The following is a 27,009-nucleotide window of genomic DNA, read 5'->3' as shown; positions in this document are numbered from 1 at the left end:
GGAGCCCGGCGAACCCCGTTGTGAGAGGCGGGGCAGAGGCCGGGGATGGGGGCAGGTGCCGGGAGCGACGCCACCTCGCGCCGGGCCCCGCGGCCCTTTTGCCGGTGCCCGGAGGGGCGGGCTCGGCGCCGCGGCCTGCACCGGCAGCCGCCGCCGCAGGCCGCGCCGGGCCTAGCAACGGTTGCCAGGGGCCGGTGGCACCGCGCATGCGTGGGGGCGGGCTCTGTTGCAGACGAGCTTCGCGGCGCATGCGTGAGGGCAGGGGTTGGGGCGGGCAGGCGGCTCTGCGCATGCGTAAGGGTGGGCTCCGCGTTGTGTGGGCAGTGCGGCGCATGCGTGGGAACGGGCCCTGCTGCGGGCATACGGCAGGGCGCATGCGCAGAGGCCGGCCCAGCAGGAAGTGGCGTCACGGCGCATGCGTGGGGGCGGGCCCGGCGGAAAGTATGGCGGAGGGGGCTGCTGAGGGGGAGCCGGAGCCGCTGCGGCTGCGGCGCCTGCGGGGAGAGGGCTTCTTCGAGGTGCCGGCCGGGGACCGGGTGAGTGGGCCTGCGGCGGGGGTTGTGGGGCGTCCCTGGGCTTTTGGAGAAGGAAGTAGGGTCTGGGGAGGAAGAGTCTTCCTGGGTCTGAGGAGCAGGGAGGCCTCTGGGCGTTGGGAGGCCCTGATGGGGCTTCTCTGGGCTTGGGGCCGGGGGTCTGAGGAGTCCCTGGGCTGTTGGGGGTCTGAGGAGGGGTATTCCTGTGCTTTCGGGGGAGGTGGGGGGTCTGAGGAACTCTTGGGGGGCAGGGGTGGGGGATCCCTGAGATTTTGGGTTTTTCTGTGCTTTTGGGGAAGGCTGAGGGAGTTCCTGGACTTTGTGGGGAGGCTAAGAGTGAGGAGACTAAGAGTGGGGGATCTCAGGGATTTTGGGTGGCCCTAGCATTTGGAGGCTTTTAGGGGGTCTCTGAGCCTTTGCGGGGGGGAGCTCAGGGTCTGAGGAAGCAGAGGAGGTGGGATTCTGGGGTGTAAGGAGGAAGGACGATCCAGGGGCATTTGGGGATCCATGGGCTTTTGGGGAGGTCCAATAGGGAGTCCCTGGGCTTTGGGGAGAGGTGAGAAGGAGGAAAGGTTTTTTGGCTTTTGGGGACATCTGAAGGTGTTTGGGGAAGAGAGGTGTTCCCATGATATAAGAAGGAGCAGAGATCTGCGGGCTTTTGAGGGGAATCTGCTGAAGAGGAGGAGGATGTCTTTGGGTTGGTGGTCAGGGGAGGAGGGGGTCCTTGGGTCACTGGATGTGAAAAGTGTCTCTAGATCTGATGGGGGACCTGTCTAGAGGCTTGGGTTGTCCCCACCCCCAGCAGACTCGTGGGCTGAGGTGTCCTGCCTCAGTCATAGCCCAGGGCAGAGGCTGGGGCTGTTGCAAAGGTGAGGTTCGCCCTTTACCAAGGTGGTCTGGGAGCGGACAGGGTGCTGGGTTCCACGGGCGAGTACAGACTGGACCTATGGGCGTGGGGCAGGCTGGGAGATGGCATGTGCTGGGGACAGGAACATCTCTCCAGTGGTAGCTGGTGGGGACCAGCAGCAGGCTTGGTTTGCTGTCATGAAGCTATATGTGGAAAGCATCAAAGTAGCCAGCCTGTCACCATCCTCTAGTTAAGCTGAAGTGCCCATGGCCTTTCTGAAACCCTGGTTTGCTCCCTAAGTACCAGAGCAGCACCACTCTACTGCAGCCCTTAAGCACCTGCCAGATGATAGCTAGGGCCATGGCTTAATGTGTCAGTCTGCCAGCAAGGTTGGGTCTCAGCAGGAAGGTTCATGAGAAACCTCTGAGTGTTGAGTGCTGCCCTGAACATGGCTCCCACCCTGGGGCAAAGCAGGTCTGTGATGCAGCTCTTTGGTTCCAGCTGGGAAGATGTCGGAGCGTGAAAGAGTTCGAGAAGCTAAATCGGATCGGGGAGGGCACCTATGGCATAGTGTGTAAGTGCTGCAGCGGCTGCGCTCTCTGGGCCCTGTTGCAGACGCGTGTCCCCTGGGACAGAGCCAGCGGCATGCCTTTCTGGGTGGAAGCACTGCCGAGCTGCAGGTCGCAGCCTGTGCCAGCGTCGTGGGAGTGGGAGCGTGATGGGTTGGGGCTGAGGTTGCTGTCAGCATGCCCAAGGCCGAGAGGTGGCTTGTCAGTGGGGGTTTGCACTGGCTCATGATAAAACCAGTGTTTGCCTTCTGGTGCTGAATGTGTGGCCTGCGGTGCTGTTCCAGACCGTGCCCGGGACACCCTAACAGATGAAACTGTGGCATTGAAGAAGGTGCGGATGGACAACGAGAAAGATGGTAATGGAGGAGCCGGGGAGCCGCTGTTCTGCAGCACCGGCATTGGGGCGGCAGATGGGGGCTCCTCCTTGCAAACAGGAGCGTGTGTGGTCCTGCTAGAGGTACTTGTGCAGCGTGGCTGTCGCTCTCTGCAGGAATGCCCATCAGCAGCCTGCGGGAGATCACCCTGCTGCTGCAGCTTCGGCACCCCAACATTGTGGAGCTGAAGGAGGTGGTTGTAGGGAACCACCTGGAGAGGTGAGAGTACCCCCTTCGTCTTCCCATCACCTCCTGCCCTCTCTACCTGTCAGAAGTGATAGCTGTTCTTGGCCTGCTCGCCCTGAGCCTCCTCTCGCAGGGCAAACCTGTGCTGTGAGATCAAGCTGGGACGCTACGGAGGTGACAGGGCCAGCGGTGGCTTACCTGACTGCCTTGTCTCCTGCAGTATTTTCCTGGTGATGGGCTACTGTGAACAGGACCTGGCCAGCCTCCTCGAGAACATGCAGACGCCCTTTTCAGAGGCTCAGGTAAAGGCTGGGCTGGGCTATTGGGAACACCAGCCTTGAGAGGGTGCTGTGACTCCAGCCAAAACGCGCTGGCTGCCCACGGGGATTCCCCAGACCTCGTGATCCCCTGAAATCTCTTGTTCTTGCTTGTATGGGTTGGCCAAACCCTGGTTAAAGTAGGAAGTCCTGGGCCACCGGGGAGCCTGGGCTTAACGGGCTTTCACATCATATTTTCAGAGCCTTTCCAGGCCGAGTTTTGGGTTGGAGCAACCTGGCAGGGAAGCAGAGCAGCAGGCTGGGGTGTGGGAGTGCCTCCAGGCAGCCAGCAAGCTATTGCTTGGAGGACACAAGGAACTGATACAATGACAGAGAGACCCTGCAACTGCAGGAGGACTCTGGGGACCATGTGGCCTCCTTGCAGTTGCCTTAGGGCACCAAAGTGGGTTTAACTTTCAGGGGCTGATCTGGCTGGTGCTGCTAACACAAGGGCTTGCTGCTCCTGTCTTCCGTCCCCAGGTGAAGTGTATCATCTTGCAAGTCCTCAAGGGCCTGCAGTACCTTCATGAGAACTACATCATCCACAGGTAGGAGCAGGAGGACAGACGTGGTGGAAAAGGGACCATGGTGGGTGGCACGGAGAATAGATTGACTGGAGGGAGTCTGCTGAGCCTTCAAACTGCTCTGTGATTCTTCAGCTCCCACTCCTGCATGCTTGGAGCAAGGGGCAGCGTGTGGAGTAGCTCTGGGCAAGGGAGCGGCACAAGTCAGTGCCTTTGACCCAGAGCGTGGGAGCCCTGGCAGAGTAGGGGTGTCAACAGACAAGAAGATTCATTTTTCGTAGTGATCAGGGAGTTCTAGGGCTCTGTACTTCCCTGAGAGCGCTGTGGAACTGCAGACATGAGAGGAACCAGTCTGAAAGAGAGGGTCCTGACCAGGCACTTCCTGTTCCCTGGCAGGGATCTGAAAGTGTCCAACCTGCTCATGACTGATAAAGGCTGCGTGAAGATAGGTGAGCCCGTGGGAGTCGCCTGTCGCTTCTGCTAGCTCAGCTCCTGCAGTGGATGTGGCTGCGACTCTCCCTCTGCTCAGTGATGCAGACAGACCGCGAAGCTTGCCTCCCTCTTGACCTTGACTCTGCTTCTCGGTTGCAGCGGATTTTGGACTGGCACGTACTTATGGGATGCCACCGAAGCCAATGACCCCTAAAGTTGTCACACTGTGGTGAGTAGCTGCTAGTTGGTGCAGGGGGCTGTGCTGGCTCAGGGTGACTCGGAGCGAGTCCTCGTAGTGCTCCATGCTGTGGGACCTTCCCTCACTCGGGCTCTAGCACGGTCCCCTCGAATTGGTGCTTTCCCCTGCACAGGTACCGAGCACCTGAGCTGCTGCTGGGGATGACGACCCAGACCACCAGCATTGACATGTGGTAAGGGGAGACTCTGTCAGGTGGTGAGAGAGGACAGGAGGTGGCCCAAGACTGGCCAGCCAGGTGCTTGGGGGATGAGCAGGAGCCAGGACTGCAAACCTGCACCTCCACAGGGCATCGATGGAAGGATTGGTCCTGCCCCCACTGATTCCTGTGTGTTCTCTGCTCCTCAGGGCCGTGGGCTGCATCCTCGCTGAGCTCCTGGCCCACAAGCCGCTGCTGCCAGGCACCTCTGAGATCCACCAAATCGACCTGATTGTGCAGCTGCTGGGGACACCCAATGAAAACATCTGGCCGGTGAGAGCTGTCCCGCATTTGCTGCCTGTCCTGCCTTCCCTTCCCTGCCTCAGCCTCACCTGCTGTCTCCCTCAGGGCTTCTCCAAGCTGCCGCTGGTGAGCCAGTACACCCTGCGGAAGCAGCCCTACAACAACCTCAAGCACAAGTTCCCCTGGCTGTCGGAGGCCGGCCTGCGTCTGCTCAACTTCCTCTTCATGTATGATCCCAAGAAGCGGTAAGAGCCATCCGCAGCTCTGTGTGGGCAGGAGCTGGGGCAGGCAGGGGAGGAAACCTGCCCTCGCCTGCTCACGAGGTCATGTGCGTCACAGAGGAGACACGCAGGGACAGGCCGGGGGGAAGTAACGGTGCTGACTCCTGCCGCCCTCCAAGGATGGTGGGGACTGCCCCAAAGCTGGGGGCAGGCGGGTCCCTTTGGGTGGGTGCTGGGGGTGGGAATGAGCTCAGTGCCGGGGCTGGTGGGGACGAGCGTGGGCCATGGTGAGGACTGCGTACGTGACGGTAGAGCCCAGCCCCCTGTGAGGGCCCGTTACAGCTCCACTGAGCCGTCCGGTGCTGACGGGAGGTGGCAGGAGCGTTAGGGCTGGGAGCAGCGTCTGCCACAACGCTCTTGTCCCCACAGGGCGACGGCAAAAGACTGCCTGGAAAGCTCCTACTTCAAGGAGAAGCCCCTGCGTAAGTGCCTCCCCCACCGGCTGGGGCTGTGGTGCTCTGGGCCTGCCTGACCCTCCTCTCTGCCCTGCAGCCTGCGAGCCAGAGCTCATGCCAACCTTCCCCCACCATCGCAACAAGCGAGCAGCCACCACCAGCGCGGGGACGGAGAGCCAGGCGAAGCGCGGCAAGCCCTGAACCGCCGTCCCACGGGAGGAAGCGTCTCTTGCCCCGGGGAGCTGGCAGGAGCTGGCCCTGCTAGGAGGAGGTATGGCGAACTTGAACAGGGATGGCCATCGCCCCTGGGGCTGGGCTGGGCGCAGGCTGCCTGCCCCGCTCTGCCACCCACTGGGGGCTTGCATCTTGCACTGCTTGGCACCCGGCCCTCCTCAGCGGAGCAGCACCAGCGCTGTGGGCTCCATCGCCCCTGGGACAGGCCCTGGCTGCGCTGCCCAGCCCTATCGGCCCCGTGAAGTGTCTCGTGAGGGGAGCCTGTCCCGGCTGCCAGCACTCCCGTGTCCTGCGCTCAGCTCCCGCATGGAGCTGCTGGACAGCTCGGCTGAATTGCCGGCCCTGCAATGGAGTGAGAGGGCCAGACCGCGATGGGGGAGTGCTGCAACCTGCTTCCCTTCGCTTAGTGTCGGCTCCCTTGTGCTGCTTCAGATCTAAAGAGGCTGCAGTCCGGGGCGGTGCTGGGAGCTGCAGGCGGATTGCAGCCCTGCACCTTCCTCCTCCCTGGGGCTGGCAGCAGCAGCGCTGCCTGGCCAGGGTGGGAGAAAGGAGGGATGGGGCCCTGGGCCTCCCTCGTGTTCGGCACTGAGACATGAGGGTGCTGGCTGAGGGCCCTCAGCCTGCGCTCGCTGTCCTGCAGCAGGGCAGCTGTTGTGGGGGAGTAACTCCCAACTTTGCCTTTAATAAAAGTATCTGCAAACAGCAAGGGTGAGAAATGAACTGCTTGTCCCCTGGGGCTCAACCTCCTACCAGGGCCGAGCCGCAGCGCAGGTGGGAAGGAAGCCGTGCCCTCACCTAACATCCTGCGGCGCAGCTGGGCCGGGAGGAGCTGGGTACCCTGGCCGTGCCCTCCCCTGTGCCGCCCACCCACTCAGCCCTGCGCTGCGAAGCGGGGACAAGGACAGCCACAGGCTCTGCCTACTTGAAACAGCTTTTAGCTGCGCCTGGCCCTGCTGTCCTGGGAGGAGAGGGCTGCTCTGACATAGCTGTGCCCACTTCCTTTCCCCATCCCACCGTCCTGTGGAGCCCAGTGAGTCGCTTCTTCCTCCCTGCAGCTGTAAGGGCAGGAGGGCTCCAGCTGCTGCTCAGTGCAGAACTGGCCATGGCACCAGAGGGGCCTGGCACCCCTGGGAGGCGGGGGCAAAGCCCTGCCGGTCTCCAGAGAGGGGGCAGCATCAGCCTTGGCCCAGCTGCCCTGCGCGGCCTGGGGCCCAGCAGCATGTCCCCGTGGCACCTTGGCCCACTGGGGCCCTGCTGACACCAATGCAGCCAGTTCCTCCCCACTCCCTCCCTGGCAGAACAAGACCACCGTGCTGTGGGCAGCCGCGTTTTACTGAGATGCACCGAGCTGTTTATAGCAGGGAGGGACAAGTCCTGGCGCGCCGGAGCCCTTGACCTACTGCCTGAAGAGGGGGATGTGCTGCCCTGCGCTGCCCAGCTGTGGGGTAGCCGAGCTTGGCACCGGCCCTGCTACCCGCAACCGCTTGAAGGGAGGGCTGGGGTTGAGAGGTTCAAGCTGCTCATCCTCAGGCCAAGTAGTGGTTGCCTGGAGACCCGTGAGCTGCCCAGTTCCCTCCCACCTGGGGAAACCCAGCGCAGCCAGCAGCAGTTCCCGTTAATGCTGGCCGCGGCCCAGCCCGTGGCCTTCCCGCCAGCTAGGTCCAGGCGCTGGAGCCGTCGGCCAGCAGCATGTCCACCTCTGTCCTCTGCAGCCAGAGGCGCTGCTGCTTCTCGCTGCGCAGCTCCTGGCCACGGTGGAGGGTCCGGCAGGCCTGCGCGGCCGCGCAGGCGCCGGCGTGGAGCTGCTGGCACGTGGTGCAGCAGTACGAGGGCAGCACGCCGCGGCGCAGGCACGAGTGCAGCTGGTAGCAGGGCAGCTCCGGTGCCTCCCCGCTCGCAGGCCGCGGGGCAGCAGGGGGCAAATCCCCGGGTCTGCCGCTCGCCGGGGGCTGCTGGGGCTCACCCAGGTGGCCGGGCCGGGCCAGGCCCAGCGCAGGGCAGTTTGCTGCCCGGCTCAGGGCAGGGGCAGGAGGGGAGCAGCGGGAGCTCACCTGGGGGCCTTCGCTCCCCGCAGTCACGGCGTCTCGGGAGCCGCCAGCCCCACCGAGCTCCTGCTCCAGGAGGAGGCGAGAGGAGGCGTCTGGATCGGCGTTACCCTCGGAGGGGAGCCGCTCCCGCCCCAGCTCACCGCGTCCCACGAGGTCCCAGCTCCTCCTGGGCGCGTCCTGAGCACCCCGCAGCCCAGCCGGGTCCCTCCCGAGCCTGGCGCCCTGCTCCCGCGGGGTGGGTCCAGGCAGCGGCGAGGGGACTGCATCCTGCCGGCCTCCCGCGGGGCCAGCGTCCTCGGGGCCCACCGGCGGCTCCCGGTACAGATCCACGCAGTCGCTGCAGCCGGCCCCGGCGTCGCGCTGCAGCGCCAGTCGCCGCAGCGCCTCCACGCAGGCCTCCGTGCCGCCGGCGAGCTGCCGCGCCTCGAGCAGGTCTTGGGCGCGCACGCGGCGCGGCCGCAGCCGCAGCACCACCTCCACCAGGATCTCGCACTCCAGCCGGCAGGCGAAGAAGCCACAGGCGGCGGCGACGAGCTCGGGCCCCGGGGGCGGCCGGGAGACGGCGAGGTGGTGGTCGTCCCTCCTCACGTAGCCCAGGCGGCCGAAGCTCCGCGCCAGGTCGGCCTCGGGGAGCGCCGCTCGCAGCCGGTGCACGTACGTCCCCGAGAAGGTCTGCAAGGAGAGCGCGGGCACGGCTGCAGCGCCCGCCCCGGCTCCCTCCTAATGCCCCACAGCCGCCCGCGAGCCACAAGTGTGGGCAGCTCAGCCGGCCCCAACCCCGCCGCCAGCGACTCCCGGGCGTCCCCCCGGGGCTCCTCCTGCCCGGGCACCCCGGCACGAGCCAGCCCCGACCCAGCCACGCGGCCAGCACCGGGCTCCCCACCTTGACGGTGCCGAACTCCTTGCGCCAGGGGAAGAGGTAGAGGTTGATGGCCGCCAGCTCCAGCACCTCGAAGGCGCCGGCCAGGCCCCGGAGCGCCTGCACCAGGTCGCGGCGGCCCCGCAGGCCGCTGGCCAGGAGGGCCGCGGCGTCGTCCTGCAGGGCCCGGAGCAGCGCCGGGTCGTCCCGCAGGCGCTGCCGGAGCAGCTCCCCGAAGGCGGCGTCGGAGCAGGCCCCGGCGCGGCCCCGCCGCAAGTCCCGCTCCAGGCAGCGCCGGTACTCCTGCCGCAGCGCCGCGCCGGAGCACATCCTGCGGGAGGCAGCGGCCTCAGCCTGGCCGGCCTCCCCCCTGGGCCTGCCACGGCCTCAGCACCCTGCACCCAGGCCCGGCTCCCTCCTCCTGCCCGTGGTCTCAGCACCCTGCACCCAGACCTGGCTCCCTCCTCCTGCCCGTGACCTCAGCACCCTGATCCTGTCCATAGCCCGGGCACCCTGCAGCTGGCCCAGCATCCTGCACCTGGCCATAGTCTCGCACCCAGACCCAGCACCCTGCTCCCATCCACCGACTCAGCACCCTGCTCCCAGGCCCACCACCCTGCACCTGGCCTCAGCATCCTGCGCCCAGACATAGCCTAGCACCCTGAGCACAAGCCTGCCACCCTGCTCCCACCTATGGGCTCAGCACCCTGCGCTCAGGCCCGCCACCCTCCTCCTGCCTGTGCCCTCAGCACCCTGCACCCTCCTCCCGCCTATGGGCTCAGCACCCTGCACCCGGGCCCGGCTCCCTCCTCCTGCCCGTGCCCTCAGCACCCTGCACCCAGGCCAGGCTCCCGGGCCTGTCCCCCGCGCCCCGCGCTCAGCGCCCAGCCCCGACCGCGGCCCCTCCGCGGGACCCCTCCCCGGCCCCGGCGGCGCGGGGACCCGGGGGATCCCCCAGCAGGGGGCGTGGCCTGAACCCCCAGCAGGGGGCGTGGCCCGGGCCCCCCCCTCACCTGCCGCCCCGGCTCCCCGCGGGGCCCCAGCGGCGCCCCTTCCGCCTCTCCCGCGCCCCGCCCCGCCCCCTTCGGGCCGTGACGTGTGCGGGGCGGTTCCCGCCGCCACGCCCCCTCCGAGGGGCGGGGCCAACCCCGGCCCGCCCACCGCAACCCCCCCCAACTCGCGCCGACAGCGCCACCCCGCGGGCGGGAGGAGCAGCGGCGCCCCCGGGGCACCGGCCCCGGGGCAACCGGGCAGGCAACGACCGGGCCCCGGGGAGGGCGGGGGGCAGCGGGGCTGGGGCTCCCCCACCCCCGGGCCCCGGGGCAGCCCGCGCCGGCCGGAGCCCCGAGCGCCGCAGGCGGCAGCAGCGGAGGCGGCGGGCAGGCACCTTTATTAGCCGCTGCCCCCCGCCGCGGCGGCACCCGGGGGGGCTCAGCCCCGGGGCCCCTCCGGTGTTTCGCCGCGTCCTCCGGCCCCCGGCGGCTTCCCCCACCCCGGCAGTTCCAGTCCGTCCGCGCGGCCCCGCGGGACCCTCGGCAACGTCGGCGGCGCCGGGAAGCGCCGGGAGCCCAGCGGCACCCGCCCCGTCCGTCCGTCCGTCCGTCCTTCCGTCCGGCTTCGCCGAGGGGTGGCCGGGCTGCCGGCTGCTCAGCGCAGCGACTCCACGTAGGACAGGGCGCTCTGCAGCGAGGTCAGGCAGTACCCCTCCTCGCCGATGAGGTACCTGCGGCAGAGGGGCGCGCCGGCGTCACGGCCAGCGCCCGCGCGCCCGGCTCCCGCGGGGCCCCGGCGGCACCTACCCCTCGTGGATGAACTCCTCCAGGGCCGCGCACTCGGACACCAGCTGGGGCAGCCCGCTCTGCAGCACCACGTAGGACAGGATGGGCAGCAGGTCGTCCGCCCCGCTGCCGGCAACGGCATCCGTGAGCCCCGGCGCGCCGGCAGGGCAGGCAGCCTCGGGGCGCTGCCCAGCGGGGAGCGAAGCCCGTCGCCGCAGCCCCCGCTCGGCGCAGCTGCGGGGCCGCGCGTGCCCGCGCCGGCCGGGCCGTACTCACATGGCGGCGGCGGCGGCGGGGGGGGGCCGGCTGTCCCGGGCGCCGCAGTACTCCTCCGCGCACTCGCAGATGACGCGCAGGGCTCGCACTGGGGGCGCAGCACGGCCGTGAGGTTGGGCCCCGCGCCCGCCCCGCGCGCCCCGCGCGCCCCCAGCCACCCACCGATGCACTCCAGCTTCCTCTGGGGACACGTCTCCAGCGGGATGAGGCGCAAGTCCTCCACGGCGGAGCCGTACGCGGGGCCGCCGCCTGCCCGCGCCCCGGCCGCCGGCGGGAAGAGCCGGGGCGACAGGCCCAGCTCGGCGGGGCCGGCGCTGCGGTGCCGCTCCATGCTCCTGGCCAGGGCCGCTTCGCGGGGCCGGTGCACGCTCCTGCGGGCAGGCGAGGCTGCGGGCAGGTGGGGGCCGGGCGCCGCCGCCGCCTCCGGCCCAGCCCCGAGCGCCCTACCTGTACAGCGCCAGCAGCGGAGCCCACAGCGGGGGGAAGAAGGCCTCCTCGATGCAGGCCAGGCACTGCTCCTTGCAGGGCGCCGCGCTGAGCCCCTCGAAGGCCAGCAGGCTCAGGGACAGCAGCCTGTCTGGGAAGGGCCGAGTTACGCAGCGCGCTCAGCCGGGGCTGCGCGCCGGCCGGACCGCCCCTGTCCTCCCCGGCCGGCCCCGCATCCTCACCCCGCCGCCCTGCCCCAGGCACCCTGCATCCCTGCCCCGCATCCTCACCCCATTTTCCTGCCCCACGTCCTTGCTCCAGGCACCCCGCATCCCTGCCCCGCATCCTCACCCCATGTCCCTGCCCCCTGTCCCTGCCTCAGGCACCCCGCATCCCTGCCCTGCATCCTCGTCCCCTGTGCCCGCCCCACGTCCCTGCCCCACAGCCCTGCCCCAGGCGCCCCACATCCCTGCCCTGCATCCTCGTCCCCTGTCCCTGCCCCTTGGCCCTGCCCCATGGCCCTGCCCCAGGCACCTCACATCCCTGCCCCAGGCACCCTGCATCCCTACCCCACGTCCCTGCCTTAGGCACCTCGCATCCCTGCCCCACATCCCTGCCACAGCTGCCCCACGTCCCTGCCCCAGGCACCTCGCATCCCTGTCCCATGTCCCTGCCCCAGGTGCCCCACATCCCTGCCCTAGGCACCCTGCATCCCTGCCTCATGTCCCTGCCCTAGGCACCTCGCATCCCTGCCCCACGTCCCTGCCCCATGTCCCTGCCCCAAGTATCTCACACCCCTGCCCCATGCCTCTGCCCTAGGCACCTCACATCCCTGCCCTACATCCCTGCCCCAGCCGCCCTGCAGCCCTGCCCTGTGTCCCTGGCCAGCCGCCCCAGGTCCCTGCCCCACATCCCTGCCCCAGTTGCCCCAGGTCCCTGCCCCAGTCCCCCCCCAGGTCCCCACAATTTGGCACAGCCTGCAGCAGCCCCACACCCAGGCTCTGCCTGCGGGCTCCCTCTCTGCCCCACACCCCTGGGTGACGGAGGCACCGCGTCCAGGGCCATTGCCCAGCCCCTGCCTCACCCTGGCCGAGATGTCTGGATCCCCCCACCGCCGGAGGGCAGAGCCCTGCCCCGACCCCCTGCCCCGGCGCCCCGGCCCAGCGGCCGCCGCTCACCGATGGCGTTGTGGATGTCCCGCACGACGCCCTTCAGCTGCTCCTGCAGCGACGCCTTCTGCGCGGGGCCGGCCGGGGGCTCCCCCGCGCGCCAGCCCTCGGGCGACGCCAGGAACCGCTCCAGGTCCTCAAAGGAGCTCTCCCGGGGGGGCGGGGGGCTGGCTGCCCCTGCTGGGGGCCCGGCCGGCCCCGGGGAGCCGCCCTCGAGCCCGCGCCCGTCGGCCAGGGGCGAGCTGGACAGGCTGTGCCGCAGGCCGGCCGGGCCGTGCTCCGGCACCGAGAACATGCAGTGCAGGCTGCGGGAGGCTCGGAGCCGCCGGCCCCCGGGCTCCGGGGCCAGCAGGGCCCCGGCGTCCAGCGAGAGGAAGGAGAGGCCGGTGGGGGAGGCGGGGGCGGCGTCGGCAGCGCCCTGGCTGACGGCCGGGTAGAGCCGGCCATACACCGCGCACTGCAGCTTCCGCAGGAGCTGGGCAATGGGGTGCTCGGGGAAGCTGCAAGCAGAGGGAAGGGGCTGCTGACGGAGGCGAGGGGCGGGCAGGCGCCAGGAGGCATTGGCAAGCAGCCGCGGCCCCCTCCCTCCCTCCCAGCCCGGCCCCTTCCCAGCCCAGGCGCTACCTGAGGAGGCAGGAGAAGAGCCCCGCCACCACGGAGAGATCCGCCGGGCTCCGCTTCAGCTTGGCCTTCCACTGCCGCGGCCAGTCCTGGGAGAGCGCCCGCGGGCGGATGAGACGGGACCCCGGGGCCGGGACGGCACCGCGTCCTGCTCCCCCCGGACCCGGGGACGGCAGGCATCCTGCCCCCAGCAGCACACGGGGACAGTAGGCGTCCTGCTGCCAGGGCCAGGCATCCCTTCCCCAGGCAAGGGCATCCTGCCCCCCCAGGCAGCATCCCACCCCCAGGATAAGGCTTCCCGGGCCAGTGGGGCCGGAGGCAGCAGCCCCCGGAGCGCACTCACGTGGTCCTGCTCGTACTCGAGGACGGCGGCGTAGAGGGCTCTCTGCTCCTGCTCCTCGGGGGTGAGGGCCACGCTGCCGGAGAACCTCCTGCCCGGGCAGCAGCGGCGGTGGGCAGCGGGGGTCTGCTGGGCGGCGCCACCAGCACCCCCCTCCAGGCACAGGGACACGAGGTCCCTGCGCCTGCGGGGTCCCCCTGCCGCGACGCCCCGGCCCCGCTCACCTGTTGGCAGCCTCCTGCAGCCGCAGCCGCCGCTCCTCCATTTTCCGCTGCAGCTGGGCCACGGCAGAGTCAAGGCTCCAGAGCCACCTGCGTGCCACCGCCGCCACCACGGCACGGGGCCAGCCCGCTCGCCCGCCACCCCGCACGGCCAGCCCCGGCGTCTCCTCCCGCGGCCCGGGGGTCCCTGACGGCCCGCCACCATGGCGAGCATGGCTGGAGCCCCTGCGGGACCCCCACGCCGGCCCGGGGAGAGCTGGGCAGGAGCCTTCCAGCCTCTGCTTGTCCAGGCTCAGCCACCGCCTCCTACCGGGCAGGAGCCAGGATCTGCCCTTCTCCCACCCCGTTTCCCCCCAAGGCAGCCCGTAACAGCAGATCCCAAAAGCGCGTTTTGGATCAGCGCAGCCCAGGGACGAGGCACAGGTGTCCGCAGCAGCGCACGGGGCTACGAAACCCGGGCTACGCGCAGGCCCAGAGGCGCTGGGGCTGCCCGCAGGCTCGGGGCTGCTCCGGCCTGGCTGCATCGATGCTCCCTGCAGAGCAGGGGCCCAGCAGAGCCGCACGGCCCACGCTCAGAGCTCTTCGAACGGGAAGGATACGGTCTCCTCCCGGGCCTTGGCGATCACCAGGTTCTCCATCATCTGCCGCTGGAGGGACAGCGTCTGCGGAGCAGAGCGCGTGTTGGTGACGCCTGCCAAAAGCCCACGGCCACCCGTGCCACAGCGGGAGCATGCGGACAGGCAGGCAGCTCGGGGAACTCCCAGGCACCTCGCGGGACCCTCTGCTCCCTCCCAGCCCAGCCCGGGGTCCATCGCGCCTGCATGCTCCCGCCCCACCTCCCTGCCGCTGCAGGAGCCCTTTCCCTTCCCAGGCCCAGAGCCACCCCAGCAGGGCCAGGGCCTCTCCAGGGCCGCTTGGGCCCTGCAACACCCGACGCGACTCTGGCCGAGGCCCCGGGGAGGGACTGGGGGGGTTGGGAGCTGCCCGGCTCCGTGCCCAGCCCGTGCAGAGCCCCAGCCCTCGGCGCTCCCCACTTGCCAGGGAGGTCTTCTGCAGGGCCTGGCGGGGGTTCAGCCGCGCCACCCGGGCCTCGTAGGCAGCCTTCAGCTTCTGGTTCTGCAGAGACGCCTCCTCCAGCGGCGTCAGCTCCCTGCCGGCAACGAGCCCTGAGCGCCTTCCCGGGGCGGCCGGGAGGTACGCAAACGGCGGGCGCGCGCCACGGGGCCCTTGGGCGCTCAGCACAGGCGCCCAGCACCCTGCCGAGGACCGGACGCCGTCCCTCCGCACCCGAACGCTGGGGGCCGCCAGGCCTCGGCCCCCCACGTCACCGCCCTGCCGATGGCCCACGTACTTCCTGGCGCGCTGAGCTTCGGCGATCTGCAGCTTCTGGAAGATCTCCGGCGGCAGGAAAGGAGAGAGCTTGCCCCCCTCGTCCGAGAAGACCCTGCGGTGCCGGGAGACGGGCGCGGGGCCCGTGCTCCTCTCCTGGGCGGCAGGTTTGGCCTTGGCTGTCCCTGGGGAGGGGAGGACGGTCAGGGCGCGCGAGCCCCGCTCGCTGCGCTGCGCCCCGCCGCCGCAGGGACAGCATCGCTCACCGAGCGCGGCCGCGATGGACTTGACTCTCTCCAGGCACTGCTCCGCGAGCTTCAGCATCTTCGGGGTGTCGGGCGCCAGGCCCTCGCTGCCGTCTGCACGGAGGATGCCGTGTGGGCAGAGCGGCCGCGGTCCCCAGGGCCCTGGGCACCGCTCCGATGGCACCGGGGCGGGGGACGCCTCCGCACGCCCGCCCGGGGGCGAGGGGGTCCCGGCAGCCCCCCGCCAAGGCAGCGCTTCTTCCGCTGCAACGGAAGCGTCTTTCCTGCAAGCAGCTGCCCGAACAAGGAGCCGCTCCACAGGGCCGGCGAGCGCCCTGCTGCCACGCGCCGGCCTGGGGAGCCCGGCGGGGACCCCCGGGCTCCGGCCGGGGCAGGGGGTGTCGCGGAGGCCGCCCGCACCTGTGCCGGCCGCCGCGTCCTCCTGCAGGGCCTGGGCGATGAAGCTGATGCTCCGCAGATACTCCGCGTAGGCCTCCTGCCGGAGAGGGCTGCTGAGCCGGACCCGGTCCCCTGCCACGGCCCGGGGGGCACCGCGACCCCCTCCAGCCCGGCCTCACACCCGCCCCGTTTCCAGGGGGTGGGGGCAAAGGGAATAACCCCCCCCCCCGGGCTCGGGGACCGCAGGGCGTCCATGGGGGGGGCCCGAAGTGGGGCCCAGGAGCTGGGGGTGGGGGGCTGACACAGGGGCTGAGGGGGTCCCAAAGCAGGTGGGGGGGGTTCTCCGGGCCACCGGGCCAGGGAGAGCGGGCACTGGGGGGGTCCCAGAGGGGACGAGGGGTCCCCAGGGCACGACGGGGGGGGGCCAGGAGGGGACGACGGGTCCCCAGGGCACGACGCGGGGGGGGCAGAGGGGACGAGGGGTCCCCAGGGCACGACGGGGGGGACAGAGGGGACGAGGGGTCCCCAGGGCACGACGGGGGGGACAGAGGGGACGAGGGGTCCCCAGGGCACGACGGGGGGGGCCAGGAGGGGACGAGGGGTCCCCAGGGCACGACGCGGGGGGGGAGCAAGCAGAGGGGACGAGGGGTCCCCAGGGCACGACGGGGGGGGCAGAGGGAACGAGGGGTCCCCAGGGCACGACGCGGGGGGGGCCGGGAGGGGACGAGGGGTCCCCAGGGCACGACGGGGGGGGCAGAGGGGACGAGGGGTCCCCAGGGCACGACGGGGGGGGGCCAGGAGGGGACGAGGGGTCCCCAGGGCACGACGGGGGGGGGCCAGGAGGGGACGAGGGGTCCCCAGGGCACGACGGGGGGGGGCCGGGAGGGGACGAGGGGTCCCCAGGGCACGACAGGGGGGGCCGGGAGGGGACGAGGGGTCCCCAGGGCACGACAGGGGGGGCCGGGAGGGGACGAGGGGTCCCCAGGGCACGACGGGGGGGAGCAAGCAGAGGGGACGAGGGGTCCCCAGGGCACGACGGGGGGGGGCCGGGAGGGGACGAGGGGTCCCCAGGGCACGACGGGGGGGGGACGACAAGGGGTCCCGGAGGGGCCGGGCCCGTTGTCCCCCCGGCGGCGGGAGGGGGCCCGGCCCGGCCCGGTGCTCACCCGCGGGCGGCCGCCGCTGTCCAGCTCCAGGGCACCGTTCGCCAGCTTCATGGCGGCCTGCAGGGCGCGGTCCGGCCCGGTCCCAGCCCCGCTCCCGGGCCCGGTCCCGGCGCCGCCGCCCGCCGCCATGGCGGCCGCAGCCCGGAACGGTGCGCGCGGGCCGCGGCGCCGGGGGGGAACGGGCGGGGCGGGCACCGCGGCGGCCGCCCGGAGCGCTGAGGCCGCCGGACCGCGCCGCCGCCGCCGCCGCCGCCGCGCCACGTGCCGCCCCCGCCCCGCCCCAACCGGAGCCGGAACCGGAACCGGCGGCGGCGGCAGCGGCGGCAGCGGCGCGGCGGGCACGGCCGCCCCCCGCCGGCTCGCGGCCCGGTGCGGCGGCTCCTCCCGGCGGCAGGGGGCGCTGCGGCGGCGGCGGAGGACCGGGCCGGGCCGGCGGCGGCGGCGATGAAGCGGGATCGGCGCGGCCGGTTCCTGGCGGCCGCGGGCGGCCCCGGCGCGACTCCGGCCGAGCCCCGACGGCGCTCCGGCACGGCGGCCCGCGGCTCCCCGGCGCGGCCCGAGCCGCCCGCGGGGTGGGCCCCGGCCCCGGTTCCGGCCCCGGTTCCGGCGGCCGCTTGGGCTCGGCCCGCCGCTCTGGGCGGCGCCGCGGAGGCAGGTGAGGCCCGGGGCGAGGCCGCGGGGTCCGGTGCCCCGGCGGAGCGGCGGTCGCTCCCGTTCCCCGGGCCCGGCGCGGGGGGGGGGGGGCAGCGCCGCCGCCGCCGCCGCCGCCGCCGCCGCCGCCGCCGCCGCTTTGTGCTCGGCCCCGGCGGAGCGGTGCGGAGCGGTGCGGTCCCGGCCCGCCGCCCCCCGGCCGGGGCGGTTTTCGCTCTGGGGGCCCTGAGGCAGCTACGGCTGCGTGGGGCGGTAAAGGGGGCGGCGGGCGGAAACCTTCCGGTTCTGGAGAACGGGCCGACCGAAAGCCTGAGGGCAGCCAGGCCTCTGCGCCCCGTCCGTCCGTCCGTCCGTCCGTCTGCGGCGGGCCCGGCGGGTGAGCGTCGCGAGGACACCCGTGGGGAGGCCAGCGCCTGCATAACAGCATCCCGCAACGGCGGGAGGTGCCGGCTGTCCGCCGCGGAGCGAGTCGGCGTCCCCCCTGCCAGAGCTCGCCCTAGAATCGAGCTTTTCAGCCCTCCGAAGCCTTCGTGAGTTCGCCCGGACGCTCGCCGGCCTTCCCCACCTCCCGCCGCTGCCCCGGGGCCGGGGGCTTTGCGCCCCTGGCGCCGCTATCCGGACCGGCCGGGGGGGCCGCGTCCCTCCCGCCCAGGGCGCGAGGGGAACCCGCGAGGCTCTGAAGGCGGGCGCTGCTGGCGGCGCTCGGCGAGGGCTGTGCGTGCCGGACCCCGCGCGGCCGAGCCGCCCGGGGGCTCTGGCCCCTCGGGAACCTGCTGCCGCCTGGCCCTCGGAGCAGGCGCGCAGGGGGACCAGAGTCAGTTGGCTGCTTGTTTTCCGATGGGGTTTAAAGCGCAGCTGTGTTGTATCAGGCCCTGGAAGAGACTGCGTTGGGGAGATAAAGCCGGGCTCTTCGCGGAGGAGCCGGGCGGTGGCTGAGGACGGACGCAGCAGGCTGTGGAAGATGCGCAGGGCAGGAGCGGTGCTGGGGAGCGGGAGAGCAGCCGGCTGGGTCGCAGGCGGGAGGAGCGGCACGCGGGTCAGCGAACCCTTAGTGAGAAGGCACGTGCTTTGCATCCTGCCCTGCTGCCTCCTCCCGGGCCTTGCTCTTTGCTGTCTGCAGGCCGCCTCGCTCTTGTCCCCGCAGCTCAACAAGCAGGTCTCCGGCTCGATACCCTGCTCCCAGGCTGCTGGGACGGACTTGGACAGGGACCGTTAGGGCGCTGAGAAATAGCGTGTCTTGGAAGAGGCTGTTAGGAGCTTGGGTGGCTCACACTCGCAGAGCAGAGGCTGATGGACGTGACCACTGTCTATAAATACACTGGAGATAAACGCTGGGGAAGGAGAACAACTACGTAAGCTGAAGGACACTGTTGGCAAAAGCACAAACGTGTGTAAGTGAACCCTGAAAACGTCGCAGCTGGAAACCGGGAGGAGATTCCTCCATTAGGGCAATCGAGGCTGGAACAGCCTCCCTGGGGTACCGGCCAGGAACCTTGCTGCTTTTTGGGTATAGCCCAGTCAATTTATGGTGTGCTGCCTCTGTTCAGCAGGCGACTGGCTTCAGTCGCAGAGAAGGTCCCATCCTGCGCTGCCTTTCTGTGCGCCCCTGCCTTTTGCTGAAGCCAGGGCTTCTGAGGCAGCCTGCTGACTGGGATCAAAGGAAGGGTAACGTCTTCCAGCGTGCTGGTGCCTCGGGGCCGTAGCTGGCTGTAGTGCTCTTGCAGCAGGCACTGAGCAATTGTGTTCAAACCTTCTCTCCTAGGAATTGGCAGAGCCCTGAGCACTGGATATTGTCGCCTCTGCCATGGGAAGTTTTCTTCCCGGAGCCTGCGCAATGCTTTCGGAAAGGTTCCTGTGATGGGAGAGAACTCGGAGAAGCAGCGCCGCGTGGATCAGGTGTTCTTCACGGACTTCCAGCGGCTGGTCGGAGTCGCGGTACGACAGGACCCTGCGCTCCCCCAGTTTGTCTGCAAGAAATGCCATGCCCAGTTCTACAAATGCCGCAGCGTCCTCAGGACGTTTATTCAGAGGGTGAACGCGTCTCCTACGGGCCATATAAAGTCAAAAGGAAAGTACGTTGCCTTTTTCTGTTCCCGGTTGTTTTTTGGAGTAGTAAATTGTCACGCGTTTGTATATGTTAACTTCCCCGTGGAATTTCCGGGCGCCAAATTCCTGGGACAAGATGTATTTTTAGTAGCTGAAAAGTTAATGGGTGAACGCGGCTTCCAACTAACCAAACACTGCTGTCACGTTCAGTGTTGTCACTGTGCTGTCTCCAGCGAGACGTGTTCCCTCTGTAACCCCTGAAATGCTGCCTGTGCTGTTCTGGTTTTGCAGGAGCAGCGTTGCCCAGGCCGAGCCTGGTGCAGAAGGAGGTGCCTCCTGTCTGGGTGAGTAGCTGCTCACACGAGCTGGTTTCCATTTCTTTCTGCAATACCCTCAGCAAAGGGTTTGTTTTTTACGGACGTTCAGAAACTACCAGCTGGCCAGACGGTTTCTGTGTCCTTCAGCACAGCCGTGCCTGCGTGTGCACCGGTTCCGTTGGTTACGCTTCTGTATCCTCCTTGCTGCGTGAGGTCTCCCTCCTCTCGCGCTCTGCAGGAGGATCCTCTCTAGCACCAGGCAGGGAGAGAGCCTGTCCCAGCCGCTCTCAAACACTATGGGGCAACCAGAAATAGACTTTCAGCTGTAAGATTAGACAGCGACAGTCCAATTACTTCAACTGCCCCCACCCCAGTCCATGGAAAACCCTTTCCTGGCTGCAGGGTTTCAGTGGGTCTCTCATCTCCCTTCTGACATCCTGTCAGAAAGCTAGGAAATCCAGTGCAGCCGCTGGGTGGCCTTGGGGACAGACCTGATCTGTAGCCGTGTCCCTCCGTGTAGCGGAGCGTGCGGTTTGCCAGCCCGAATACTGACCGCGTGTGCGCTGCTTCTCCCTTCCGAACAGTCGACCTCATCACCTCCAGCCCTCAGTGCCTGCACAGCTTGGTGACGTGGACGCACACGCACGCGGGGAGCTGCCAGTCGGTGCCGAGCCTGCAGAGCGTGCTGTCCTCGGAGTACTGCGGGATCATCCGCGCCGTGTGGGGCTGCGGGGATGGCCACGACTACATCATGGATACGGATTCTGACTGTAGCACGGTGCTTGTTGACAATGCCTTGTCTGTCAAACGGGAGTGGAACAAGAGCACAGCACAGCGCTTGACTGACAACGGGGCAGGGGCAGACAATGCCGAGGCTGTTCCTGCTCCCAAACCCCAGCATGCTCCAGTAAGGACAACTCCTTGCCAGCAGCCAGCAAACAAAGGGACCACATCAGTGCCACAGAGCTTGGAGAATGAGCTACCACAGAACAGGGATTCATCTCGCTCACAACTGGACAGTACAGCCTCTTTACAGGAGAGAGCCCTGCCGCAGCCAGTGTCACCGCTGAGCAGTGCCACAGGTAAGGGATTTGTCCTCCGATCTCCTTCCAGGTCTCTAGGGAAGGGTCAAAGATCTGGAGACCTGGCGTGGGGATGAAGTCTAGGGGCTGGCATTGCCTCCCCAGAGATTGCTGCTCCTCAGGGAGGATGCAGACCCCAGCTGGAAAGTGCAGGTTGCCCAGAAAATCACCACTATCTCAGATGCTGAGCCCACCAGAAGGGAAAGGGGAACAGAGCTTTCTTTGCCTGACCATGATGTCAGATCGAGGTTTGCCTGAGTGAGTTGCCTCATACAGAAAGAGCAAATCACTTTGCCTCTGTGCCTTATTTCCCCCTCTGTCAACGAGGGCAAGAGTTGGTCATTCCTTATCAGGCCTGTGGAGATTCATGATGGGAAGTGCTGTCTGAGCCAAGGGTTAATGCAGCTGCGCGTGGCTGGTGAGTCCCTGCTGCTCCGCTCTTGACATGCGGCGCTCACGCAAGGCAGAGCACTTGCTGGTTCTCCAGTGCCATGCTTGCCACAGGTTTATTTCCGATAAATCCAAACCCTATCTGTATATCGGCAAGGAGGGGCCTCCCCCACCCCGCTGTGGGCTGCAGGGTAATGCTGAACCGCAGGAGCCCCAGGAGTCCCTTCTGGCTGCACAGGAAAGTTCTCAGCCTGGTCTTGCTTTTGGGATGAGTTAACACTGGTTTAATGCCATAATCTCTCATCTTTCCGGAAAGCAACGTTTCGGGATTAACACTGATTTTGAATTACAGATGTTGGGATCTGTTTAGCTGTCTGACAGTGATGTGAGATGTCTGCCACTGGAAAGAGAAAAGGAAAAGGCAGTTGTGACACATTTGGGAATGAATCTTTCGGTTACAGAGCAGGTGGAGCAGGTGTCACTGGGGAAAACCGAGAGATGCTCATAGGAGCTCCAGGGTAAAGACTCTTCCAGGCCCTGGGGTGCTGGGAGGACGGTCTTGGAGCACGTCAGGCACACAGAGCGTGGTTTAACTAATCATTAACTTGTCCTGCTGCACATCTTTCTTCTGGGGTATGAGCCACCATGAGCAAATTCAGAGTCGTTCACTGCCTTCTCAGCAGCTGTCTCTATGCTGGTTTCTTTTCACTGCTTTTCGTTGTAACACACTGTGTTCTCCTTCCTTTCCTAGGACAGTTGAGTGGGAAGCAGGTTCTGTCTTCAACGACGGATGAGCGGGTAAAAGACGAGTTCAGTGACCTTTCTGAGGGGTGAGAGAAGAGTGGGTTTAAAATAGCCTTAATGTCTTCTTTGCAAGTATGAAATGACAAGCCTCGGAGAGCTCTTTCTCCACAAGTGACCTGGTCCTTGGAGGCCCCTTGGAACTGGCACCTGATGCGCAGAGCGGTTTCTTTGCAGCAGCTGTGATACAGCTCACATAGCTGATGCGCTGAACTCCCCGGCCGCCTCTGCTGCAGTGGGATGTTTGCGTGTCAGTGTGTGCGTGCGCGTGTGTGCACTTTCTATTGCATTTTAGTTGGTTGCTTCCAGCAAACCTGGTCATGTTTCTTTCAAGGACCCTCTGGTCTTGAAAAGCAACTGCCACAATGGCAGTGGGGGATTGCACGGCTCTGTGCAGTAGCAGAGAGCTGCTTCTCTAGTCCCTCACCAGGGCTGGCCGCTGGCTAGCTCCTCTTGCTTCAAAACTAATTCCCGTTTACAGCGGCTCCAAACTGGGACTCCAGAAGAGCAGTCGGTGTGGGTAGGCAAGCCTGAGCTCTCAGGCAATAGGTGGCACTGGGAGAAATCATCCAATTTGCTCACAGGGAAAGCATTCGGGTGGGAATCCTGAATGGTAGTCAGACAGTGGCAGCTTAGCAGTTCTTTCTGATCGCTAGCATCAGCTATAGTTGCAGAAGATCTGGCTAAAACCTCCAAACATAGGTAGTTAAAGCGAGACTTGTAAATAAATGCTAATTGAGGTTTAGTCATTCTGAGTCTATGGTACTAAAGGGCCAAGGGCAGACTTATTTCAGGATGTCAGCTAAATCTGTCATCCGTCACATTAAGAACGTCAAAACAGTCGACTGCCTATTTCGTGGTTTCAGAATTAATTGCTTCTTGTATAGTTTAGGATTAAAAAAAAGTGACTGCTACATATGAGGAAATACTGAATGACCTGCAGCTTAATTACTTAATTACTTTTTTGCTCTACAAAATTACTTTTCTTAGTAGAGAAAGTGGTTGCAACATGCCTCAGCAATAAATAGATCTTTTCAGTAACAGCCACTTTTTTTTCTCCTTACAGAGGTTCAATTATTCTTACAGAGATCTAGTCCTAAAAGGAAATAATTTTGCAGTTTGCTGTATTATCCCAAAGTATATAAAACCCCAGTGATTATGGGGGAGGAGAACATGTGAAGCCTCCGTTACCATGCTGTTCTGTGGGGGAGATGAACACACTGGAAATGAAGAACAAGTATTGCTGCTGCAGACACTAGTCTGTTGGATTATTGGTGCTGAAGTGTCATCCAAGTACTGTGTTAGTAAAGTGCACCTGCTTTCTCTCTCAGGGACTTCTTGAGCGAGGACGAAAACGAGAAGAGAAACATGCAATCTTCAGATGACTCCTTTGAGCCTTACCCTGAAAAGAAGTAAGGGGCTTTCCTTCTCTGGAAACATAGCACGGTTAACGGGGGAGCCCTTGGAGGATGAGCGGAGGGGGCTGGTGTCCACCTCTTCTTCTCTTGATGGGGGTAGGAGGATAGAGTTGGGCAAACAACCATGTTTTCCTTCATGGACTCAGTTCTCCACACATCCCTTCCTTCCTGCCCTAGGGATAACAGTGATTCCCTAGTGCATGTGTTCCCTGAGCTGTCCACCAGGTTAAAGCGAGGCCAAGTTCCTCCTCCCGGGGCCATGCACCAAATATTGCAGCTCAGCTCGCGTGTACTTGATGGTATGCGTGCTTTTCCTTCAGATCAGGTGTAACTTTCAGGGACGATTAAATGGGAGGATTTAAATCAATGTCAAGTATTAAACAACTGCTGTTCATTTTCCTTGTTCCTTCTCTGAGGGTTTCCAGTAAGAAAAGTGATGGCAAAGAAGCAAAGAAGGCAGAAGAGCCCAAAATAAGGAAGAAGCCAGGGCCTAAGCCAGGCTGGAAAAAAAAAATCAAGTGTGAAAGGTAATAAGCTGGCCGTGGCTGGGCGGCAGCCTTGCCCTGCCACACTGGCTGACGGCAGTCCTCTGCTTTGCAGGGAGGAGCTGCCTACCATTTACAAGTGTCCTTACCAGGGATGCACAGCGGTGTACAGAGGAGCAGACGGCATGAAGGTAAGTAAGTTAAGAATTTGTTCACGATCTTGAACTGTAGCTTTGAGTGTTATAGAGCAGTCTTTATATGAGACAGACTTCATTCACTTGTCCAGCGCTGTGGGAGGTGGTGGTCTTAGTCTGTGCTGCGCTGCAAAAAGCAAAAGGAGCTGCTGCGGTGCAGCATATGCTGCTCCTGTTCTGGAAGTCTGCCGCTGGCTCAGCAGTAGCCCTTGGAAACGAGCTCCATTGTGTCCTGTAAAGTCCCTGCTGTCAGGGATGGTTTTGGATGCAAATCCCATTTTTTTCACAGTGAAAGTGCTGATGAGTAAACCTGCCAAGAGGGGTATCTCATTGATGGGGGGGGGGGGTTGTCTAAGTTTGTCATCAGGAGAAAAATCCAGCCCTCTACTAGACAGTCAGCTGATAGAAGCTCTGACCTTTCTTTTCAGAAACATATAAAAGAACATCATGAAGAAGTTCGGGAGAGACCCTGTCCTCATCCTGGCTGCAACAAGGTGTTTATGATTGACCGGTACCTACAGCGCCATGTGAAGCTCATTCATACAGGTGTGTTGCAGCAGGTCCTGATCATGCTCTGATTCAGAGGCAGGGGGAGGAATTCAAACTCCACTGGTAGTCATGGGCGCTTGCTTGTATGTTTCATGTACTAAGATACATAAGAATTCATGGTTCTTTCCCTGTTTCTGTGTTTCCATTGCAGAGGTACGTAACTATATCTGTGATGAATGTGGGCAGACCTTTAAGCAACGCAAACACCTCTCAGTCCATCAGATGCGGCACTCAGGAGCAAAACCCCTCCAGTAAGTGCACACTGACCACCCGCTTACTGTGTTATAATAAGAAAATGGAAAGAAGTAGCCAGGTCCTACAGAGCTCTTAATGTCACTGTCCTTAGCACAGAGTAGTTCTATGACAAACTCTGTCATTAGCTGCCAGTGTCCTGGCTGTACATGGACTGCATTGTGCATTACAGTAAGTGCCATTTAGAAAAGACTTCTCTGAAGTTGCTTTAGGAGGTGTTGGTGGTTCTCAGCCACAGAGTCCCTAAGGAAGGCTGAGGCAAGCCGGCTTGGGTGGTGAGGCTTGTGTGGCCAACTTTCATAGCGTCTGAAAGCAAGTATCGAAGGGCAGGATTTGTCTCATGTTGACTATTGGACAGTTCAGGTGAAGTTGAGCCTGTAGTTTCTGGAAAGTAGAGCTGTTTTCTGCAGCCTCTGCCAATTACAATATTTCCTTTTGCTCTTTGGAGGAATGTGTTTTTGCAGGCCTGGTACTGCATGTGCTCAGTCAAGGTTTTCTAGGCTTAGATGTTCATCCACTTCCATGATGTCTATTCCAGCTCCAGAGCTTTCTTCTTCTGAGGGAGTCCTATGCCTTTGTCTATTCTTGTTGCACTTCAGATTTCAGCAGAGAGCAAAAGAATGCTCAGCTACCAGAGCTGAGCTGCAGGCCGGGGAAGCAGCACGCTTGCTTAACCTAGGTAGTTTTCGGAGATGCTGTAAGCATCTCCTATAGCATCTCTCCAAATCCTATGTCCAGACTGAGGCTGTGGTGTTCTTGTGCCGCCAAGCCTGGGGTTATTCAGTGACAAATGGCTAATGCTTTGGCTATGCTTGCAGCTCCAGGCTTGGTGCTAAGACTGTGCTTTGCCTTGCAGGTGTGAAATCTGTGGTTTCCAGTGCAGGCAGCGTGCATCACTGAAATACCACATGACCAAACACAAAGCTGAGACAGAGCTGGAGTTTGCCTGTGACCAGTGTGGGAAGCGCTTTGAGAAGGCCCATAACCTTAACGTCCACATGTCCATGGTGCACCCTCTGACCCAGACTCAGGACAAAACCAAGCCACTGGAGCCAGAGCCCATTCTCCTCCTAAATACTTCAGGGACTGCAGAAAGCCAGGCTGTAAAGCCAGAAGTGACTGCACAGCAGGAGCCCACCTGAAGAGGGGTTGGGAAGCTCTCCCCATCCAGCCCTGTAGAAACCATACAGCAGAGTGGAGATCTTTAATCTACATTTTAGTCTCCCAAAGAACTCAGTGGATTTAGCTTCAGCTTGCTCAGAAAAAGCTTGTTATCATGCTGTGATTCTCCATGCTCACATCTGATTCAGCAGTGTTGTACTAAGAGTCTGTCTAATCCAAGGGGAATGGATGTTTGGCAGTACACCTATATTGTCCCCCTTCCCCCCAACACACAGTTGTAGAAAGAAAGTTGGCCCACAACTGTTACCTACCTGCACAAGCTGCTGCCTGTGTGTAAATTGCCCTCAGGTGGCAGAAAGGGTACATAGGACAGTGGAGCAGACATTTTGTTTTGAAAAAAAATTATGATGCCCAAAGCAAGTCTAAAATGAAATTTGTAACCTACTTTTTATTGTAACAAGAGCTTCATGGTTATGCTTGTAATAAATTATTTACAAAGTAATTTGAAAGAAATAGCACTGGTGAGAAAGGTAGCAGCTTTGTCCGTCCCTCCATCCCCACTGATGGCCATACAGTCAGTGTCTTCTGCTTTGTTTTCTCTCTTCCCCTGCAGCGTTGGTAGCCACAGTCACTCAGAACAATACCAGCTCTCCATCCAGCTCCATTGCTGTAGCAGGCCTTGAGAAGTGCACGAGGGTGGCTTTCATCTCCGGGTCAAATTTTTCACAGGTGTCCAGTAACTAGGGACAGGGGAAGCATCTGATATTAGAGCCAGTCTTGCTGCTTCAGAGCAAGTTACAGCAACACCAGATCGTCTTGCTGCTTCTCAGCAGATTGCAAATAGAAAAGAGGAAAGCTGGGGCTGACTCATACAGAAAGAACACGGTCTCCTGGCTGACACCACAGTGCTTGTGGGCATTTCAATACCTGCTACTTAACAGTGCTTAGTATTTCCCCTAGGACCAAGTGGTGGGAGTGAGACTGCAGCACAGAGAAACGTTTATTGTTGCTGAGAAAGATTGAGCCTGCAGCCCGGGAGAGAAGAGGCGGTGGCTATAGCACTAGTTGGGCAGCAGATGTCCTCCCCTGCTCCAAAATGTCTTATGGAAATAGCATTTCATGTCACAGGTTAAGCAGGCAGTGCCAGTACAGGGTTAGTGTGGCAAGAAAAACCACACCTGCCAGCACAGACCAGAAGCAGCACTCCCAGCTCTCACTCGCTGGGGGAATAAAAAGTATGCAACGTACCGGTCGTATGTTTTCAAAGCTTTTTGGGGAGCATCGTGAAATTGCACTGAGCAGGAACTGACGGGCCTTGGTGATCACTTCTAAGGAATCCCCCTGGAAAAGACAGGGCAGATAAAGACCAAAAGCAACATCACTTACAACCCTCAGGCCCCAGTCCTAAAAGCAAGACAGGACCTACTGCAACGTA

General features: G+C 64.2%; 5 protein-coding genes across 17 annotated transcripts in view; 2 read left to right on the top strand and 3 right to left on the bottom strand.

The window, feature by feature from the left end:
- The first annotated feature begins 366 nt into the window (after positions 1 to 366).
- Positions 367 to 6,092, top strand: CDK10 (cyclin dependent kinase 10). 4 transcript variants are annotated; one of them, XM_068955726.1, is made up of 13 exons: positions 367 to 536; positions 1,882 to 1,954; positions 2,234 to 2,305; positions 2,440 to 2,542; positions 2,730 to 2,811; positions 3,247 to 3,374; positions 3,747 to 3,799; positions 3,942 to 4,011; positions 4,154 to 4,213; positions 4,387 to 4,510; positions 4,586 to 4,725; positions 5,131 to 5,183; positions 5,254 to 6,092. In XM_068955726.1, the coding sequence occupies exons 1-13, from the start codon at positions 375 to 377 to the stop codon at positions 5,355 to 5,357; spliced, it is 1,224 nt and encodes a 407-aa protein (XP_068811827.1). In that variant the 5' UTR covers positions 367 to 374; the 3' UTR covers positions 5,358 to 6,092. The 4 variants fall into 4 exon arrangements, with proteins under 4 accessions (XP_068811827.1, XP_068811830.1, XP_068811828.1 ...); XM_068955727.1 differs by having other exon boundaries at positions 399 to 536; positions 3,307 to 3,374; XM_068955729.1 differs by lacking the exon at positions 1,882 to 1,954 and having other exon boundaries at positions 377 to 536; positions 3,307 to 3,374.
- A 612-nt stretch (positions 6,093 to 6,704) lies between these two features.
- On the bottom strand, positions 6,705 to 9,818 carry SPATA2L (spermatogenesis associated 2 like). 2 transcript variants are annotated; one of them, XM_068955724.1, is made up of 3 exons: positions 9,685 to 9,818; positions 8,322 to 8,628; positions 6,705 to 8,110 (listed from the first exon to the last, which is right to left on the bottom strand). In XM_068955724.1, exons 2-3 carry the CDS (start codon positions 8,625 to 8,627, stop codon positions 7,046 to 7,048), a joined length of 1,371 nt encoding a protein of 456 aa, XP_068811825.1. In that variant the 5' UTR covers position 8,628; positions 9,685 to 9,818; the 3' UTR covers positions 6,705 to 7,045. The 2 variants fall into 2 exon arrangements, with proteins under 2 accessions (XP_068811825.1, XP_068811826.1); XM_068955725.1 differs by lacking the exon at positions 9,685 to 9,818 and adding an exon at positions 9,311 to 9,361.
- On the bottom strand, positions 9,810 to 16,420 carry VPS9D1 (VPS9 domain containing 1). Its single transcript, XM_068955723.1, has 15 exons — positions 16,268 to 16,420; positions 15,123 to 15,198; positions 14,724 to 14,816; positions 14,480 to 14,642; positions 14,167 to 14,278; positions 13,728 to 13,790; positions 13,132 to 13,184; positions 12,911 to 12,998; positions 12,571 to 12,656; positions 11,956 to 12,446; positions 10,799 to 10,928; positions 10,514 to 10,722; positions 10,352 to 10,439; positions 10,097 to 10,201; positions 9,810 to 10,020 (listed from the first exon to the last, which is right to left on the bottom strand). The coding sequence occupies exons 1-15, from the start codon at positions 16,394 to 16,396 to the stop codon at positions 9,945 to 9,947; spliced, it is 1,962 nt and encodes a 653-aa protein (XP_068811824.1). The 5' UTR covers positions 16,397 to 16,420; the 3' UTR covers positions 9,810 to 9,944.
- Positions 16,421 to 16,711: 291 nt separating this feature from the next.
- On the top strand, positions 16,712 to 26,076 carry ZNF276 (zinc finger protein 276). 4 transcript variants are annotated; one of them, XM_068955518.1, is made up of 11 exons: positions 16,712 to 16,922; positions 18,681 to 18,990; positions 19,256 to 19,308; positions 19,866 to 20,363; positions 21,505 to 21,583; positions 22,886 to 22,966; positions 23,389 to 23,499; positions 23,573 to 23,648; positions 24,080 to 24,197; positions 24,352 to 24,451; positions 25,309 to 26,076. In XM_068955518.1, the coding sequence occupies exons 1-11, from the start codon at positions 16,712 to 16,714 to the stop codon at positions 25,592 to 25,594; spliced, it is 1,923 nt and encodes a 640-aa protein (XP_068811619.1). In that variant the 3' UTR covers positions 25,595 to 26,076. The 4 variants fall into 4 exon arrangements, with proteins under 4 accessions (XP_068811619.1, XP_068811621.1, XP_068811620.1 ...); XM_068955520.1 differs by lacking the exon at positions 16,712 to 16,922 and adding an exon at positions 17,250 to 17,448; XM_068955519.1 differs by lacking the exon at positions 16,712 to 16,922 and adding an exon at positions 17,882 to 18,309.
- The window catches only part of FANCA (FA complementation group A), a 37,328-nt gene continuing 36,321 nt past the window's right edge, over positions 26,003 to 27,009 (bottom strand). For all 6 annotated transcript variants that reach the window (XR_011143174.1, XR_011143175.1, XM_068955513.1 and 3 more), the window contains 2 exons: positions 26,823 to 26,915; positions 26,003 to 26,314 (listed from right to left, as the gene is read on the bottom strand). Coding sequence is in view for 4 of the 6 variants with exons in the window: in XM_068955513.1 (XP_068811614.1) it covers positions 26,207 to 26,314; positions 26,823 to 26,915 (201 nt within the window). In the remaining 2 variants the exon portion in view is untranslated. The remainder of the gene's footprint in view (positions 26,315 to 26,822; positions 26,916 to 27,009) is intronic.

The sequence above is a fragment of the Struthio camelus genome, chromosome 10 (genome assembly GCF_040807025.1).
Source record: "Struthio camelus isolate bStrCam1 chromosome 10, bStrCam1.hap1, whole genome shotgun sequence".
Taxonomy (NCBI): Eukaryota; Metazoa; Chordata; class Aves; order Struthioniformes; family Struthionidae; genus Struthio; species Struthio camelus.
Note: the sequence above shows the minus strand (reverse complement) of the source record. Positions and strands in the feature narration are given on the sequence as shown.

Bases quoted from the DNA above. Each gene is read 5' to 3' on its own strand.
- CDK10 (XM_068955726.1), top strand. From the start codon at position 375: ATGCGCAGAGGCCGGCCCAGCAGGAAGTGGCGTCACGGCGCATGCGTG. The intron at 2,306-2,439 runs GTAATGGAGGAG...CGCTCTCTGCAG, and splicing joins GATGGACAACGAGAAAGATG to GAATGCCCATCAGCAGCCTG. The intron at 4,726-5,130 runs GTAAGAGCCATC...TTGTCCCCACAG, and splicing joins ATGTATGATCCCAAGAAGCG to GGCGACGGCAAAAGACTGCC.
- SPATA2L (XM_068955724.1), bottom strand. From the start codon at position 8,627: ATGTGCTCCGGCGCGGCGCTGCGGCAGGAGTACCGGCGCTGCCTGGAG. The intron at 8,111-8,321 runs GTGGGGAGCCCG...CTCTCCTTGCAG, and splicing joins AGGAGTTCGGCACCGTCAAG to ACCTTCTCGGGGACGTACGT.
- VPS9D1 (XM_068955723.1), bottom strand. From the start codon at position 16,396: ATGGCGGCGGGCGGCGGCGCCGGGACCGGGCCCGGGAGCGGGGCTGGG. The intron at 14,643-14,723 runs GTGAGCGATGCT...TCCCCTCCCCAG, and splicing joins GTCCATCGCGGCCGCGCTCG to GGACAGCCAAGGCCAAACCT. The intron at 13,185-13,727 runs GTATCCTTCCCG...GCCGTGGCCCAG, and splicing joins CCAAGGCCCGGGAGGAGACC to CTGCAGCGGAAAATGGAGGA.
- ZNF276 (XM_068955518.1), top strand. From the start codon at position 16,712: ATGAAGCGGGATCGGCGCGGCCGGTTCCTGGCGGCCGCGGGCGGCCCC. The intron at 21,584-22,885 runs GTGAGAGAAGAG...TTTCTCTCTCAG, and splicing joins TTCAGTGACCTTTCTGAGGG to GGACTTCTTGAGCGAGGACG. The intron at 23,500-23,572 runs GTAATAAGCTGG...TCTGCTTTGCAG, and splicing joins AAAAAAATCAAGTGTGAAAG to GGAGGAGCTGCCTACCATTT.